At 46.3% G+C, this 18,756-nt stretch overlaps 1 protein-coding gene across 1 annotated transcript; it reads left to right on the top strand.

Annotated features, from left to right (window-relative positions):
• Positions 1 to 1,396: 1,396 nt before the first annotated feature.
• On the top strand, positions 1,397 to 2,533 carry LOC139353741 (ribosome biogenesis protein NOP53-like). Its single transcript, XM_070998063.1, is given in 2 exon segments — positions 1,397 to 1,809; positions 1,812 to 2,533. Coding segments are annotated over 2 exon segments (1,065 nt in total). The 5' UTR covers positions 1,397 to 1,466.
• The last annotated feature ends 16,223 nt before the right edge of the window (positions 2,534 to 18,756 follow it).

Genomic DNA, 18,756 nt, shown 5'->3' on the forward strand with positions numbered 1-18,756 from the left:
AACCAGGATAACGGAACTCCACCGGACTTGGGACTCTCCCGTGAACTTTGGACCGGGAGAGGAAGTGCCACATCTCGGCAGTGGAGCGGCACACAGGCGTGCCACAAGCATCACGGGAATCAGCGGGACTGCAGCAGTGGGCGGAGCATCGATTGAAAGCGGTTCGTGAAGGACAAGTGGGTCAACCAGGAGGCACGGACTATGGACCCAGAGTGGAGAAATCCAGCGGGCCGTGCGCAAAAGGGAAATAACGGTTCCCGGAAGCCCTATATAAGGCCGCAGAGCGCTGGCAGCTGAATCGGGATTAGGACATCAGGAATCTCCGAATTGAGACACAGGTGGCTGAGTTCTGGAAGGCATCACGCGGCTAAGTCAAGGCGTTTGTTTTCTAACTTTGTCACGACCACACCCTGGCGAGTCGCCCGGCGGGTCTGTCAGAGACAAGCAAAAGAGTCCTACGACGAAAAGCTGTCAGCTTGGGGAGGAAAGTTGTCTGCGACCCAGCGTACCTTGCCCAACCAAGCAGGACCTGGCGTGACGGACGAGCGGTAGATCGATTTGCGGTTTCAAGAGGCGGCAGCCTGGAGAGCCCTGCGATCACCGGCGAAGTTCCCGAGCAGCGACCACCCAGCTCCCCGAGCGCCAGAACAACGAGATACTGGTCAGAAGACAGCGCAGAGGACCTCGACAGCGACGCCAGCAGACATTTCCGGCAGCCACGTTACCATCGCCGCGCGGAGCTCATTGGGGAGCGCAGGAGCGTCGCGGACGTCACGCATTAGGGTGAAGCCGGGTGGAACGTTCGTCTGCGCTAGGCGTAAAGCGAAGTGAACCGCTAGACAGCCTCCTGGCGGCAGCCTTGACTGTCAGCGCGAACTGAACAAGAACCTAGCGGGACCGTCCGGGACAGAGCAAGGGACATATATTGCCTCGAAGGGCGTCGGCCTGGAGAGCAAGGCTTGTTCACCCTAGTCTGAGAACGGTGACGCTTCCCTAAGCCCACAAGGCCGATTTGTCTGCGGGTCTAAGGCGCAACAAGCGACCCCGAGGCAACGCGACGGCAAGCAAGCAGAGGCGGCCACTACGAGCGTCCCGAGACCCAGGATCCAGAGGAGGACGAGTCAACGCGTCGAGAAGCCAGAAAGAGGAGCGCCAGCAGCCGGCGGAACCAGAGCCAAGAGATACCGAAGCCATCCCAGCCACACACCCGCTGTACTAATACCACGAGAATAAATCCCACTGTTACCATTTGAACCCTTTGTTTGCTCACTGATCTACGGGCAATCACGTCATAAAAATTTGGTGGGACGAACGCACAATCTTCTGAGCTAGCCGCACGAATCTCGTAGCGAGCAGACACACAAAATCAGTTCGTTACATCTGGCGCCCAACGTGGGGCGCTTGGCAGTCACTGGACATTTGTTATTTTATTGTTTTACTACCAAATAACCAGATAATCCGCAGCAATGACGGCCGTGGAGCCAGGGACGAAGAAGATGCGCATCTCGAAGAAGAGCAAATCGGCGTGGCGCAAGACAGACATCCAGGATGTAGAGCAGTTCCTCGAAGATCAGCGCCAGGAGGAGCGCATTGGCACTTTCACGGACAAGCAGGATGAGGATCTGTTCGTTTTGGACACCAGCGCAGATAAACCAGCCAAGGCCGCCGTCCTGAGTGTGAAGCAAAAGAGGAAGCTGAATGCCAAGAAACCGATGAGGAGCCACCAGGCGCTGGAGAACACATCCAAGGTGCAGGATCCCATTGCCAAGCGCAACAATGTGCGTTAAAAGAAGAACGGACGCAACATCGCAACACCAAGCCGCGTCATCGCCAGGCCAACAGCGATCGCGCCCTGTACTACGAGAAGCTGGAGCAGCGACTGGCGGACAAGAAGAGCAAGAATCTGGCCGTCGAGAAGGACATTTGGGAGGAGGTGGACTTCCGCGACGCGATTCCGGGACTAAAGGACAAGAAGGGCAGGATCAGTCGCGAACTGGCCCTGCACACAGCAGGGAATATTGGCAAAAAGGTGGTCAAAATGCACGCCAGTCTGCACCACAAAACAACCAAGGACAAGAAATTCGAGCTTCCGCATCCAGGCATGAGCTACAATCCCGCGCCAGAGGACCACCAAGATCTTATTTCGAAGATTGTGGAACGCGAGGAGGGCATCATCAAGAAGGAGCAGCACCTGAAGTGCGTGACCACCAGCATGTTCTCCGAGGAAAGGGACCGGCGTCGTCTCCAGGAGATGAGCCAGGGCATGGAGGAGGAGGAGGAGCAGGAGGAGGGCCAGCAAGATGAGGCTGGTCAGGGCAACGGAGAGAAGCCGGAAGAGAATGTGGATAAGCCCTACCACACAGTTAACGCTCCTGTGGAGAACAAAAAGAAGAGCAAGCAAGCCCGTCGCAAGGAGCTCAAGCAGAAGGAACTGGCACGCCAAACAGAGCTCAAGAGGAAGCTAAAGCCACAGACTGCTTATCTAATACGCATCAAGTCGATCACGAGGAGTCAAACCTTCAAGATCAGTTAAAGTACCAAATAAACAGTCAGTCAAGCAAATAATCTACGAGGGAGCTACAACCAAGCGAGTCGTCGGAAGCAGCGCCGTGGGAAGCATACAAGGAGCAAGATCGCCACGTCGAGACGTTCGGGATTAGGACATCAGGAAACTCCGAATTGAGACACAGGTGGCTGAGTTCTGGAAGGCATCACGCGGCTAAGTCAAGGCGTTTCTTTTCTAACATTGTCACGACCACACCCTGGCGAGTCGCCCGGCGGGTCTGTCAGAGACAAGCAAAAGAGTCCTACGACGAAGAGCCGTCAGCTTGGGGAGGAAAGTTGTCTGCGACCCAGCGTACCTTGCCCGACCAAGCAGGACCTGGCGTGACGGACGAGCGGTAGATCGATTTGCGGTTTTAAGAGGCGGCAGCCTGGAGAGCCCTGCGATTACCGGCGAAGTTCCCGAGCAGCGACCGCTCAGCTCCCCGAGATACTGGTACCGCCAGAACAACGAGATACTGGTCAGAAGACAGCGCAGAGGACCTCGACAGCGACGCCAGCAGACATTTCCGGCAGCCACGTTACCATCGCCGCGCGGAGCTCATTGGGGAGCGCAGGAGCGTCGCGGACGTCACGCATTAGGGTAAAGCCGGGTGGAACGTTCGTCCGCTCTAGGCGTAAAGTGAAGTGAACCGATCACTATTATGTCATCCGATGACATCTCGGGGCCAATTACTTGGTCAAAAACTCGCTGAAACGTTGCCGACGCCGAGTGTAGTCCGAACGGCATTACCCTCCACTGAAACAGACCTTTGCCTGGTACCGTGAACGCCGTATACTGCCTGCTACTCTCTTCCAGTGGGATTTGCCAGTATCCATCCTTCAGGTCCAAACTGCTGATGTAAGTTCGTTACATCTGGCGCCCAACGTGATTGTCCCAACAGTGAGAACAGCACAGTAAAAATGGGAAAGAAGTGGATTTACCGCCTCAAGAAGGAAGACTTCGCCCATGTCGCACAGAGGCTCAACGTCGCCCTGGAGGGCAGGCAAGACGACATGAGGAAGGCACTATCGGAATACTACTCCGAAACAGAGAACGATCTACAACTCGTCGACATCTGGGCCGAGCTGGAGGCGACATACTACGACAGAGCCGTCCCAAGCATTACGTTAACGAACGCTGAAGGAGACAACCTGGTGGCAAGCCTGAGCATTGACAACATGCAGAAAGAGGCCCACAGGAGAGAATCAAGCCGAGAAAAGAAAGCAGCAGCGTTGATCCCGAGACCAAGCCAGTCGGACTATGCAAAGGTCGCTAAGCAGGTCCGCGAAAGGTCGTTCAGGTTCGACGGGGCGGAAAAACTATTTGAGTTCCTGGAGCAGGTAGAATGGGCCGCCAACACGTACGGTTTGGACCTTGATATGATCCCTCGAGCGATGCTTGAGTTGCTAAAAGGAAGGGCCTTGAAATGGTTCATCGCCAACAATAAGCAATGGAGAACTTGGGCAGAATTCATTTAAAGCTTCCACACATATTTCCTGCCAAGAGACTTCTTCACCAGGCTGGCGGACCAGGTCCGGCAAAGGAAGCAAGGCTTCAGCGAGTCGTTCAAGGACTACATGATCGACATGCAGACGATGGTGAGGCCACTTAACTATTCTACGAAAGAGACGTTAAGGGTCATTAAAGAGAACTGCACCCCAAGCCTACGAATGTTCTTAAGAGCATACAAAGTGTCGGACCTGGACACGCTAATGATCCTAGCCGATGAGTACGAAGAACTTGAAAAGGAACGGGAAGTCTTCGCACAGAAGAACAAGTTCTCAAAGACAAAGTCGGCGTCACCAACACAGGTGACATGCAGGAGATGCGAGGAGGTAGATAACCAGGACACACGAGGAAACGACCAATGGTCACCACCACACCAAGCCAGACGACAGCAGGCAACAGACGCACCACGCGGAGGCCATTGGGCACCACCCCCACAGCAACAGAGACAGCCAAACAATACCTTGTGGAGGCCGCCAAGCAACACACAGAGGCCACCCATATCACAGACCCGCAGGAGGCCTGTCGGAAATGCGGTGGGAACGGACACTGGGCTAGAGGATGTCGAAACCAGCGGCTGCTGTTTTGCTGGATATGCGGCAAGGTGGGTGTCAGGAGCGTCGATTGCTGCCAACGATCGGGAAATGGCCAGCGATCTCAGCCGCAGAGAGGCGAGCGGGGATCGCACAATGCCACCTCTCCAAACTAACGGGCAAGCTAATCGAGGAGGAGCAGCAGTTGTCCGCAGCTGAGATGATTGGTGGGAACATCTACAAAGCCACAATCGACACCGGAGCAACGGCAAGCTTCGTGAGCGAAGAATTGGCGGACAATATTGCTGCTCTAGGAAAGATTACAAAGACGAGACGGCAAGTTAGGTTGGCAGATGGAAGGTGCGGCGGAATTGATGCGCCGCTCGAGGTGGAGGTCAAATTCGGCAACAAACAAGTTACCATGAGCCTGTTGATTTTACCCGGAGTAGTGGATCCATTAGTGTTGGGATGGAACTTCCTGAAACAAGTCGGAACCGAGATAAGGTGTGCTGGACACGAGATAATAATACCAGCCAGGAACCGACACACTGGATGGCTTGAGGAGAAGCTATCAGTAGCAGTCGTTCAACAAGTAAACGAGTTGGACGATACTACAGCGTTCCTTGAAGCAGAGCTGGCAGACTTCAGCACAATGACGGGAACATCGAATATGGCAGAACACCAGATCAAAATGAAGGATGACAAGCCAATCAAGCAGAGATACTACACCAAGAACCCAAAAATTCAAGGGGAAATCAACGTAAAGGTGGTCGAGCTTCTCCAAATAGGGTTCATAGAGCATTCAAAGAGCCCATACAGCTCCCCCATCGTGATGGTGAAAAAGAAGACAGGCAAGTGGAGACTGTGTGTCGACTTCAGGCAGATCAACGCGAAGTCAGTTCAGGATGCCTACCCAATGCCTCGCATAAACTACATCCTGGACCAACTAAGGGAAGCGCGGTAAATCAGCAGTTTGGACCTGAAGGATGGATACTGGCAAATCCCACTGGAAGAGAGTAGCAGGCAGTATACGGCGTTCACGGTACCAGGCAAAGGTCTGTTTCAGTGGAGGGTAATGCCGTTCGGACTTCACTCGGCGTCGGCAACGTTTCAGCGAGTTTTGGACCAAGTAATTGGCCCCGAGATGTCATCCTGGTAAGCGAATGCGTGAGGTGACATCTCAGGTGACATACCAGGTTGACATAACAGTGATCGGTCGCACGCTGGAAGAACAAAAAAGGCGCCTCGATAGGCGATCGATTGGCACTGGACGATAGTGCGATCGATGGGCACACGAAAATGAAAATATCGGCCAAGGTGGAAATATCGCAACAAGCAGGTGGCAACGCTGCACCGTCGGTATCGATATGCGAATAAACATCGATCACGCACGAATGGTGTGACCAGGCGGAGGAAACATGGAAAGGAGTGAGACGCAGCAACGAGCAGCGAGCAGGGGATCGATAGCCCATGATTATCGATGTCCCAGTGGAAACACGGGAAATATCGGCGCGGGAGATTTAAAGTTGCTACGAGGAGGATGACCAGCGCTGTGGAAACTCAAGGGAGTTAAGAGCGTCGAGGGAGCATCGAGGGAGCAACGAGGGAGCGCCGCGGGAATCACAAGGACTCGAAGGCTAGGACATGCAAGGAAACGCCGGAGAGTAGAAACAAGTTTTAAATGTTTCCCGAAGTAAGGGGGGAATGTGAGGAGTTGAATAACTCCCCACAAATAGAGCAGCCGCATACCAGTTATGCGGCGAATTCGCGTAGTAACGGCGCGGCGAGGAGAGTTTGGAGACCAAGGATGGAGAGCGAGAGAGTTTGGAGACCAAGGATGGAGATCGAGAGAGTTTGGAGACCAAGGACGGAGAGCGAGAGAGTTTGGAGACAAAGCATGGAGAACGAAAGAGAATTGAGACTTCGAGGGCAAGGCAAGAGTGCCTTGTGCAAAACCAGGATAACGGAACTCCACCGGACTTTGGACTCTCCCGTGAACTTTGGACCGGGAGAGGAAGTGCCACATCTCGGCAGTGGAGCGGCACACAGGCGTGCCACAAGCATCACGGGAATCAGCGGGACTGCAGCAGTGGGCGGAGCATCGATTGAAAGGGGTTCGTGAAGGACAAGTGGGTCAACCAGGAGGCACGGACTTTGGACCCAGAGTGGAGAGATCCAGCGGGCCGTGCGCAAAAGGGAAATAACGGTTCCCGGAAGCCCTTTATAAGGCCGCAGAGCGCTGGCAGCTGAATCGGGACTAGGACATCAGGAATTTCCGAATTGAGACACAGGTGGCTGAGTTCTGGAAGGCATCACGCGGCTAAGTCAAGGCGTTTGTTTTCTAACTTTGTCACGACCACACCCTGGCGAGTCGCCCGGCGGGTCTGTCAGAGACAAGCAAAAGAGTCCTACGACGAAGAGCCGTCAGCTTGGGGAGGAAAGTTGTCTGCGACCCAGCGTACCTTGCCCGACCAAGCAGGACCTGGCGTGACGGACGAGCGGTAGATCGATTTGCGGTTTCAAGAGGCGGCAGCCTGGAGAGCCCTGCGATTACCGGCGAATTTCCCGAACAGCGACCGCCCACCCGAGATACTGGTACCGCCAGAACAACGAGATACTGGTCAGAAGACAGCGCAGAGGACCTCGACAGCGACGCCAGCAGACATTTCCGGCAGCCACGTTACCATCGCCGCGCGGAGCTCATTGGGGAGCGCAGGAGCGTCGCGGACGTCAGACATTAGGGTGAAGCCGGGTGGAACGTTCGTCTGCGCTAGGCGTAAAGCGAAGTGAACCGCTAGACAGCCTCCTGGCGGCAGCCTTGACTGTCAGCGCGAACTGAGCAAGAACCTAGCGGGACCGTCCGGGACAGAGCAAGGGACAGGTATTGCCTCGAAATGCGTCGGCCTGGAGAGCAAGGCTTGTTCACCCTAGTCTGAGAACGGTGACGCTTCCCTAAGCCCACAAGGCCGATTTGTCTGCGGGTCTAAGGCGCAACAAGCGACCCCGAGGCAACGCGTCGGCAAGCAAGCAGAGGCGGCCACTACGAGCGTCCCGAGACCCAGGATCCAGAGGAGGACGAGTCAACGCGTCGAGGAGCCAGAAAGAGGAGCGCCAGCAGCCGGCGGAACCAGAGCCAAGAGATACCGAAGCCAGCCCAGCCACACACCCGCTGTACTAATACCACGAGAATAAATCCCACTGTTACCATTTGAACCCTTTGTTTTCCCACTGATCTACGGGCAATCACGTCATATAAATTTGGTGGGACGAACGCACAATCTTCTGAGCTAGCCGCACGAATCTCGTAGCGAGCAGACACACAAAATCAGTTCGTTACAGTATACAAATAGAATAGAATTAGAAAACTAGAACTAGAAAAATAGTTGACAACAAAAAACGATATTACCAGGTCCCGACACCTCTATCATAAACTTGAATCAGAAATTAAATGGAAAGACGCTCCTATGCTAGCTAATGATGCTTTCGAAATATGTTACAATATTAATACGGGATGGAACAAATGAATGCTTTAAAATTAATTCAACATCTGAGAAAGATTACATTGTGAGAACTATTTTACATCTTTCTATGGGAACCAAGCGAAAATCTGCGTTTGGAACGAAGATTAAAAAGCAGCATGTTACTTACAGAGGGATGGAGTAAAAAAATTAATTATATACAAATATACATAAAATATAATTAATAATGAATTTAATGAAATATATTTACAATAATAAAATATATACAAAAATATTGAATGATCCTACAAATTTTGTAACTGACTGTAATTAAAACTCCATTGTACCTGGAGGGGAAGTATTTTATTTAATGTCCTTGGGTCTTGGGCATGTGACTTTGATGACGGTCAGGTAATGATAGTTCACTGCAAGTGTGTTTGGCTAACACATCTTAGAAACTTTAACTTGTGTACTTTGATAGTTCTTAATAAGAGACTATAGCGACTCAAAATACTTGTATACATTTAGTTACCATCTAAAACCAAGTACTTTACAGATATTATACAGATAAAAAATCAAGTACTGTACAGGTACTACACAAAAAGTAACCATCCAAAAACAAGACTAAAAAGAAAGTAACCATCAAAATACTGCTAGGTAACAACTAAATACAACGAGTCCAACGTGTCAAGTCTATGTCGGTATGACTACTACTCTAAAAAATTGTATATCTCTGGATAATCTTCAAAGTCAATACCTATAAAATTCTGGCTGAAGCAGTGGAGACGAAATTTCTACGGGATCCCCACTTAAAATTTGTCTGTACCATTAAAAAATCTGTTGGGATTGGCTGAGGATTATAAAAAAGTTTCGTTAAATTGTAAACACGAACTAGTGTTGATGCTAACTAAGAATCTTGGTGAATCTTGAACAAACCAGAAATGAACAAACTTTTAAACTGGAAATTACGAATAAAATCTGGAAAATTCCCCATGCAACTCTGATCGATCGCATTCCAGAGTTCGGATTTATATGTTAACCCCAAATTAGGGTATGGGAGTCAACACAGCTGAAATGTGAAATTGTCGGCTAACCGCGAAAAACCAAGATTTGCCATAATTGGATTTACACTAAATGGAGAACTTAACACAAATAACTTATCAAACTTGAGAGTTCACTTGAATTCTGAGTCATATCCATAATAATCGGAATGTTGATTTTAGTAAGATTTAGTATGCTCATTTATATGAAATGTATACAAGATTTCAATGTAGTTACTATAATCGTGAATCACAACCATTTTTGACCCCAAATGAATTTAAATTGAAGACCCCTATTATTGTGGTTGATCTTTCATATCAAAATGAATCAGTAAAAATTGGTCCTATTGATGTGAGAATTTCAATAGAACTAAAGACACCAAGTCATGAAAATACCCAAGCTTACTGTCTCCTCATACAAGATCGTTTAGTTGAATATAACCCACTAAACGGACTAGTACAACGAGTTGTTTAACATTAGAAAAATGTTGAAAGATACTGTTTCGATTGATGTTCAAGTTTTCTTTGATAATAATAATAATTTAATTCTAAAGGAAATTGGAATTGTATTCGAAAAAGATCCAAACTTGAATAATAGTTTTTTAATAGAACCACCATATGATTTTACTTTGCTAAATACAAAATCTCGAAAGACTGCAATTTGGTTAACCAATACACATCACAAAATTTTTTGGAACGATGGAGAAAATAGTTTTCCACAAACTCGAAAGTATCTAAGGACAATTACAAGCGGAAAACAAATTATTTGTAAAGGTGTGGAAAATAAACGATTTCTACAAGCGTTTTTTGGGAGTCGTCAGCTCATTAATGTCGAGGAAATGGGCTGTCCGTCATTAAACAGGTTTAAAGGAAACCGGTTTCCCTATTGTGAAACACACCTTAAGGGCGGGGTTCGTGCTCTTAACAATGAATACATTATTTTGACATTTTTTAAAAGTAGCTTCAAAACATTAAAATAATTTTTATACATTATTTTAAAGTTGAGACTAGATGTGTAAAGATGTGCAAGAAAACAAAATTAACCAAATTAAGTTTCATAAAGAAATTGACCAATTTATTGAACAATTTAAAGGAGAGATAATTGGTCAGCATTTTCAATACCTTCTAAACACAAAAACTATGTTCATGAATCGAGGTGGACATGACCTCAAAACTACGAATTATGGTGAACACTTTACATTTTGTAATCCAGAAATGACGTCGGAAACGTGCGCCTGCTTCTTCGATGCAAATCGCCGAAATCAAAGCAGAAAATTAATTTCTATATATAACAAAAATTTTCGCAATACCAAAATAAATTAATAAATGTATTATTATGGTACAAAATAAACTTCTGACATTTTATTTCGAGTTAAAATTACAGGTACGGAGAATGGAAAATATTTCCTTGACTGAGATATGTCGGCTACTTGCGAGTTGTTGCGCGGTCGTGATTTCAACCCCTATTATGGGAACGTATTAGAGCTAGCACTCAGCCGTGAGGTCGTTGGCGTGAGGCTCATGATTTTGTCAATGGGCGTGCGCCTTCAGACTTGTGCATGTGTCCCTTTTATTCCGGTCAGGTAATAGACATGTGCGCACGTTCGGGTAGCTCTTGCTTGAATCCCTTTTATGATATGTTTATGACCCGTTTGTAAACATTCTGGGGCGAAAAAAAAATGTCTGTTTGAAAATATTCGAAATCTGAGAATCATGAACTTGTGGGATTTATTTTATTGGGGTTCTTTTGATTTCTACAATCATAAGAAACGTTATTCCCCAACATGATCGGCCATGTCCCTCTAAGGCAACCAGCTTTAGATGTTTTGGGCTTGCGACCTTTCTCACGTGCACAGCAACACCTGCTGAATATTAATTGCTGATAATGAGGAAAAGGATACATGATCAATATTGTCACATGGGGACGTGAGGAAAGTGTGCGACCTTTCTCCCGTGTACAGCAACACCTGCTGAATATTAATTGCTGATAGTGAGGCAAAAAGGTCACGTGATCACTATTGTCACATGGTGGTGTGGGGTTGGGGGGCAATTTAGTATACTCTTTATGGATATGATCGTGACATTTTTATGACATCTAAACCCCTTAAAATCAGATAATTTATGGATTATGCTAATTGTCCCAGAACCCGCATACATTAATGAAGAGGCGGGGGCCATTAATATGTTAATTAGTGAGAGGCGGGGGTCATTAATATGCTAATTAGTAAACGTATAACGTTAAAAAGCGTTAACTTTAAAAACGTATCACGAAGTTACAAAATTTCCAAAGTTTGAGTAAGTGACCGGGATGTTTACGTTTGGTAGTGATGTAGCATAGTCTGCAGATTTCTGTGACGTAGAAAAGTGGACGGCGTGTGGCTGAGTCGGGTGGATAACATTTCGCTGTGACGTAGCAAAGTGCATGTTGTGTAGTTGGTTGTTATCTTTTGCCTTATGATCACAGGTGTGGCTGTGCACGTGAGAAAGGTCGCACACCCAAAATATTCAAGGGTTGTTATCTTAGAATAACATATCCGATCATGTTTGGGAATAATATTTCCTATGATTGTAAAACTAATTTAGAAATCAACAGAACGCCAATAAAATAATTCTCACAAGTTAATGATTCTTAGATGTGTAATATTTTCAAAAACACACATTTTTGTTTTTTTGGCTCAGAACGTTTAACTGGTAAATTGTCTGAGATTCTCTCCTTTTCACAAATGGGACATAAACATTACGTGGGCATACTAGTGCCCGAGTCCCGATATGGACTTGCGCCGAGGGAGAGGTGTGCCTTTTCCAGCATAAGCTACGTCGTATTTGGGTCGTGGGATCTTGGTAAGCCTCTCTCCTGTCCAACATAACGAGTATAAATATTTAAAGTGCCTGGAACATAATAATAGAACGCAATACGATCGGGCTGTGTTTCGGCCATTTTCCCTCCCCTTTACACATTCGTGTGCCAATGGCCGCGCAATACGATCCCCTATTGTCAAGGTTGTCTGTTGAAAGTTAAGTCATCGTTCTTGACCTACTCCACTTCTCGCCTCAGCACACCCCCTTGATAAAGTTCTAGCACTTCATGGTTTTTATTTTTTTTTTACATTATAAATTTATTGGGTAATATATATGTGGGGTTTTTATTATTTGTAAAGTGTATAAGTTTAAGTATTTATTTAAATTTTTAAATATGGTATGTCACAATGTGAGTATAATTAAGACCGTCGTCGCGTCGTTTTGCTTTTCACATAAGCACGTCTTCTTTGGATCAGATCTCGTCAAATACTGCCTCTACTTGTCGTTATCGTCTTATCGTCGTTGTTCTCGTCCTTTACTTCTTTTGGGTCGTCTTCTTCTGGAATGTGTGTTACTGCTCGTCGTTCTCGTTGTCTAGATCGACGAATGTTTCGTCGTTGTCATCGTGGGTGGGCCATGGCTTGAGATATTCGGCACAGGCTGAAGAAATTTTTGGACCGCCTGAGTTGCCGACTTTCTAGACATCGTAGGCGTTGTTGTGCTTGACTTTCGTGATTTGGTAAGGACCCAAAAACTTCGGCTTTAATTTGAGACCTCCGCCAAATTGTGTGCGCTTTATGGCTACCATGTCGCCAACGTTGTAAAGCCTTGCTGGTTTGCTTAGCAGATTATACGTCTTTTTGTTTTCCGTTTGAAGCTTTAAAATTTGTGATTTTGCTTTTAGCCTTAGATCGTTTCGAGAGTCCTGAAACAGCGCTATGGTTTCGTTGTTGATTAGCTCACGGAGCTGTTGGTCATCTTTGTTTCTCATTTTGACACCGATTAGAAGCTCGAAAGGTGTGGCGTTGATACTTCTCGAGAAAGTAGAGTTGATGGCTTGTTGAACTCGATCAACGTGTCTGTACCATTTAGTAGGATCATCCACACTGAGTTTTGACAAAACTGGGATAATTATGGCATTGAGTCGCTCCACTTGTCCGTTAACCCGTGGCAGGCCTGTCGTAGACTTGACTACCTTTATATTTTCATCGTCGCAATACTGTAGAAAATCTTGGGCTAAGAAAGCTGAACCTCGATCCGAAATGATACAAGCTGGGTTACCAAACACATTACTTTGTCCTCGTAGCTTTGTAATGACTTCGGTTGCGGTCGTTGACTTTGTAGGATAAAGCCAGCAGAACTTCGTAAAAGAATCGATGACGGCGAGTATGTGTTTGTAATTCTTGTAATTCTTGTAGAATCTAGTGGACCTAAGAAGTCGATGTGGTAGGTGTGCAATGGAAAGTCTTCTTTGTGCAATGGATGCAGCCAGCCCTCCTGCTTGCCACGCTTGCGGTTGCTTAAAATGCACGGAATACAGCAGTCGATGAATTTCTTGATTTTTTCGTCAATGTTTTGGATGAAATATTCATTGTAAATCAATTCCTTCGTCTTTTTGACGGCGAAATGTCCTCGTTCGTGTGCTCTGGCTATGATCTGTCTTTCCATGTCTCTGGGAACAACAAGAAGTTCTGCGTCGTTGAAAATCTTGTATAAGATTCCGGACTTAAGAAAATAGTCGTCGTAGGGTGAGTCAGAGTCTTCGATAATTTTGCAGATAGCCTTCAAGTGTTCGTCCTTTTCTTGAGCTTGTTTAAAGCCAAGGGCTAGGGAGTCGTCAACGATGGTCATTATTGGGTATCTGGAGAGAGCGTCAACGTGCTTCATACGTGTACCTGAAGGGTGTTCGACTTTATAGTCGTACTCTTGAAGCAATAATACCCAACGTGCCACTCTAGTGCACAGACTTTGCTTGTCCAGCGTCTTGGTGAACGCATTGCAATCGGTGACAATCTTGAATGGGATGCCAAGGAGATAAACTCTGAACTTGGTTATAGCTTCGATGATCGCTAGCACCTCTAATTCGTAGCTGGAATATTTACGCTGCGCATCCGTTGTTTTCCTACTCATAAAGTAGACTGGGTGAAATTGGCCGTCGTCAGCTGATTTCTGCAAAAGCACGGCGCCAAACCCGTCTATGGAGGCGTCAGTGTGTACCTCGGTTTCGTACTTCGGGTTGTAAATAGCTAAAGCAGCTGTGGAAGTCAGGTATTTCTTTAGGGATTCAATAGCGTTCTCTTCATCAGGGCCAATAATAAATTCGATCTTTTGAGGAGTCGGAGAAATGGTTTTGTTTTCGATAATGTGACCTAAGAACTGGATACGGGTCTGCAGAAAATGGCATTTCTTTAGGTTAAGCTCGAGACCATATTCGCAGCAAGTTGATATAACTTCGGTGAGATTCGACACCGCCTCTTTTTCGTCCTTCGCTGGGATAATTATGTCGTCTACATAAGGGAGAGCGATTCCTCTACGGGACAGAGTTCGGAAAATCGCATTTATGTGTCTCTGAAACACACATGGTGAGTTTGACAAACCAAAAGGCACCTTTAGGAATTGGTATTGCCCACTCTGCGTCACGAATGAGGTGTACTTCCTGCTAGATTCGGTGACTGGCACATGGAAAAAGCCATTTCGCAAATCGATTGTGCTGAATACCAACGCTTTTTGCAGGCGGTCGAGCTGGTCGTCAATCAGAAGCAACGGAAAATGATCTTTTACGATTACCTTGTTTATACGCCTGAAATCTACGCAGAGTCGTTGCGGTTCTTCGTTTTTCTTCGCAAGCACTACCGGGCTTGTGAATTCGGAGTCGGACTCCTCGATTATACCGTTATCCAACCATTGCTCGATCTGCTCGTCGATAACGTTCGTTTCAGCAAAAGCGAATCTGCGCGGACGCGAGAAAATTGGCGATTCGTCGTTTAGAAGGATTTTCATTTCAATGTTTGTCGACTTCGATTTAAGCGGCTTGTAATTCATTATTAGTTCACTCACTTCTTGCTTCGCGCACTCACCAGCTGATTCGTTTATATCAAGTTCATCGTTGTTAATAACCGTGTCAATTTTCAGCAAGTTAGATGGGATGTTCTCTTCGCAAAGGGTATTTAAATTTCGCACACGCAAACCACTTGGACCGAACGATATTTTTGCTTGCAAGCATAATTCCTCGCCGATGATCATACGAGTGTCCATACAATCGAGCGGAACTATAAAGAAGTTCAATTCGTAGGCACTGCCACTGTCCAATTGGCTTGATCTTATTGGCATTGCGATTTTTTCCAAATCCAATTAGGTATACACTGCACTCCTTCAGCTTCGGGAAAGCTAGCTCATCGTAAATGTCTTCGCGCAAAATATTACATTTACTGCCTGTGTCGAATAGAGCAACACAATTTTGGTTTTTGATTGAAACAACTTTGCTCGTCATGTTGTTGTGCCCTCTTAAAACACGCGCGTTTGACTTGCATTCTTTGACTGATTTGTCGCCTTGGGGGCAGATTTGGAGATGTGACCGAATTTGTTGCATTTAAAACACTTTCTGCCTTTCTCTTTGTTGTTGCAGCCACTAGACAGATGTCCCTTCTCGCCACAATTGTAGCAAACGATTTCTTTCTTGCCAGTCTTCGAACCACCGTGCACTGCTTGAGCTTTCTTTTCTTTAGCACTGTTTTCGCCAAAATGGGATTTTGCACTGATCGTTTGGTAGTCCTTCAATTTGTATTTGAATTCGGTCATGTTTGTAGCTCCATAAAGCATAGACTTGTTAATTGAGAGTTCATCAATACCGTCGATCACGTATTGGATGAGAGCGTCTTCTTCAACATTTCCCCGTGAGGCAATATCTTTCATACGGTAAAAATATTCCTGTACACTTTCGTTTGAGTGTGGTGTTCTCTCTCCAAGTTGCTTGTGAATTTTTTTGCTGCTCACTCTCGATCTGAACTCGCTCAACAAACACGATTTCAACACAAACAATTTCGCGACACCTTTGAGCGATTTTTTGGCAAAGATTAGCTTTTGCATATCGTTCCAACCCATAAGTACAGCTTGGTCTTCAAAATCACTTATCCAGACGTCGACTGGAATTTCGTCTGTGCCCTCGAATTGTTTTATAGATTCCTCTATATCGCGAAAACTTAAAGCGAAACGCGGCATTTCATTGTATTGAATTGGTACTGGTTGCGAATTATTCTTTTGGTCTCTTTCACTCGTTGGATTTGTTCCTGCGGAATTTACAACCATACTCTCGATCTCGTCGTCGCTTTGGTTCTCTTCGTCATCATCTCTGTCTTCATCAGATTCCTCTGGATCTTCCACTTCGTTGCCACCGAGAAGTTGGTCAAATCGAAGATCAGATCTCGTCAAATACTGCCTCTACTCGTCGTTCTCGTCTTATCGTCGTTGTTCTCGTCCTTTACTTCTTTTGGGTCGTCTTCTTCTGGAATGTGTGTTACTGCTCGTCGTTCTCGTTGTCTAGATCGGGATTGTTAGGGTGATTCTCGTAATATCACTCCCACATTCGCCCATTCTGATCAAACATTCGCCTCGAATGTCTCGTCGTTGTCATCGTGGGTGGGCCATGGCTTGAGATATTCGGCACAGGTTGAAGAGATTTTTGGACCGTCTGAGTTGCCGACTTTCTGGACATCGTAGGCGTTGTTGTGCTTGACTTTCGTGATTTGGTAAGGACCCAAAAACTTCGGCTTTAATTTGAGACATCCGCCAAATTGTGTGCGCTTTATGGCTACCATGTCGCCAACGTTGTAAAGCCTTGCTGGTTTGCGACGCAGATTGTACGTCTTTTTGTTTTCCGATTGAAGCTTTAAAATTTGTTATTTTGCTTTCAGCCTTAGATCGTTCCGAGAGTCCTGAATCAGCGCTATGGTTTCGTTGTTGATTAGCTCATGGAGCTGTTGGTCATCTTTGTTTCTCATTTTGACACCGATTAGGAGCTCAAAAGGTGTGGCGTCGATGCTTCTCGAGAATGTAGAGTTGATGGCTTGTTGAACTCGATCAACGTGTCCCGTGATCCGTTAACCCGTGGTAGGCCTGTCGTAGACTTGACCTTTATATTTTCATCATCGCAATACTGGAGAAAATCTGGGCTAAGAAAGCTGAACCTCGATCCGAAACGAAACAAGCTGGGTTACCAAACACATTACTTTGAGCTCGTAGCTTTGTAATGACTTCGGTTGCGGTCGTTGACTTTGTAGGATAAAGCCAGCAGAACTTCGTAAAAGAATCGATGACGGCGGGTATGTGTTTGTAATTCTGGCTTGTAGAATCTAGTGGACTTAAGAAGTCGATGTGGTAGGGTTGCAATGGAAAGTCTTCTTTGTGCAAGGGATGCAGCCAGCCCTCTGGCTTGCCATGCTTGCAGTTGCTTAAAATGCACGGAATACAGCAGTCGATGAATTTCTTGATTTTTTCGTCAATGTTTTGGATGAAATAATTATTGTAAATCATTTCCTTCGTCTTTTTGACGTCGAAATGTCCTCAGTGGTGTGGTCTGGCTATGATCTGCCCTTCCATATCTCTGGGAACAACAAGAAGTTCTGCGTCGTCAACGATGGTCAGTATTGGGTATCTGGAGAGAAGGTCACTGTGCTTCATACGTGTACCTGAAAGGTGTTCGACTTTGTAGTCGTACTTTTGAAGCAATAATACCCAACGTGCCACTCTAGAGCACAGACTTTGCTTGTCCAGCGTCTTGGTGAATGCATTGCAATTGGTGACAATCTTGAATGGGATGTCAAGGAGATAAACTCTGAACTTGATTATAGCTTCGATGATCGCTAGCACCTCTAACTCGTAGCTGGAATATTTACGCTGCGCATCCGTTGTTTTCCTACTCATAAAGTAGACTGGGAGAAATTGGCCGTCGTCAGCTGATTTCTGCAAAAGCACGGCGCCAAACCCGTCTATGGAGCCGTCAGTGTGTACCTTGGTTTCGTACTCCGGGTTGTAAATAGCTAATGCAGGTTTGGAAGTCAGATATTTCTTAAGCGATTCAATAGCGTTCTCTTCATCAGGGCCAATAACAAATTCAGCTTTATTTTTGGTAAGGTCAGTCAGGGTTTCGAGATCAGAGCATAATTCTGGATAAACTTTCTAAAGTATCCTGTGAGACCTAGAAAACTTTCTAGCTGCTTTAGGTTCTGTGGCGTCTTAAATTCGAAACTGCGTCGATCTTCTTGTTCTTGTTGTTGATTGCTGCTGTCGCCTTGGTTGCTGTCTTCTTATTTTTCGAAGTCCCGATCCATGTCCAGATCCAGGTCCAGATCCTTTAGGACCAAAGTCACGGTCGCCATGTTGTGTGAAACTCCTTGTGTTGGAAATGTTAATAATCTTTATCCATTTATTGAGAACACATCTTCTGGGTAGTTTTATTATATTCTTTATTTATTTGGTTTGCATGGTAGGAGCAGCGTTAATGCCGCTTCCAACGTCAAGTTGTTTCTGATTTTACAATTTGCCTTAGGATCTAAGTAAGCCTAATTCTCGTAGCTGCGCTGCTTACAGTTGGGCGGCAGAGAGATGGCTATGTATATCTTGTGTATATAAAGTGTATTTAATTATGCTCTCTTTGGATGGAGCGCGAGGGTATGTGTATGTACTTGAGTTTGGCTGAGCGGCCGGCGTGTGCAACAGAATGCTGACACTTGCACTTTCTTTGAGCGCGCCGATCGACTCATGTTTCGGCCACTTTGGGTTTTTGACCGAGTCTTTTGTTTATATAAACACTGCAACAAAGTGTTACAGTGTGTTTGTTTCAAGTACTCTTGGTACAGTAGATATTCGATATAAGTGCA

This window comes from Drosophila suzukii, chromosome Y (genome assembly GCF_043229965.1).
Source record: "Drosophila suzukii chromosome Y, CBGP_Dsuzu_IsoJpt1.0, whole genome shotgun sequence".
NCBI lineage: Eukaryota > Metazoa > Arthropoda > Insecta > Diptera > Drosophilidae > Drosophila > Drosophila suzukii.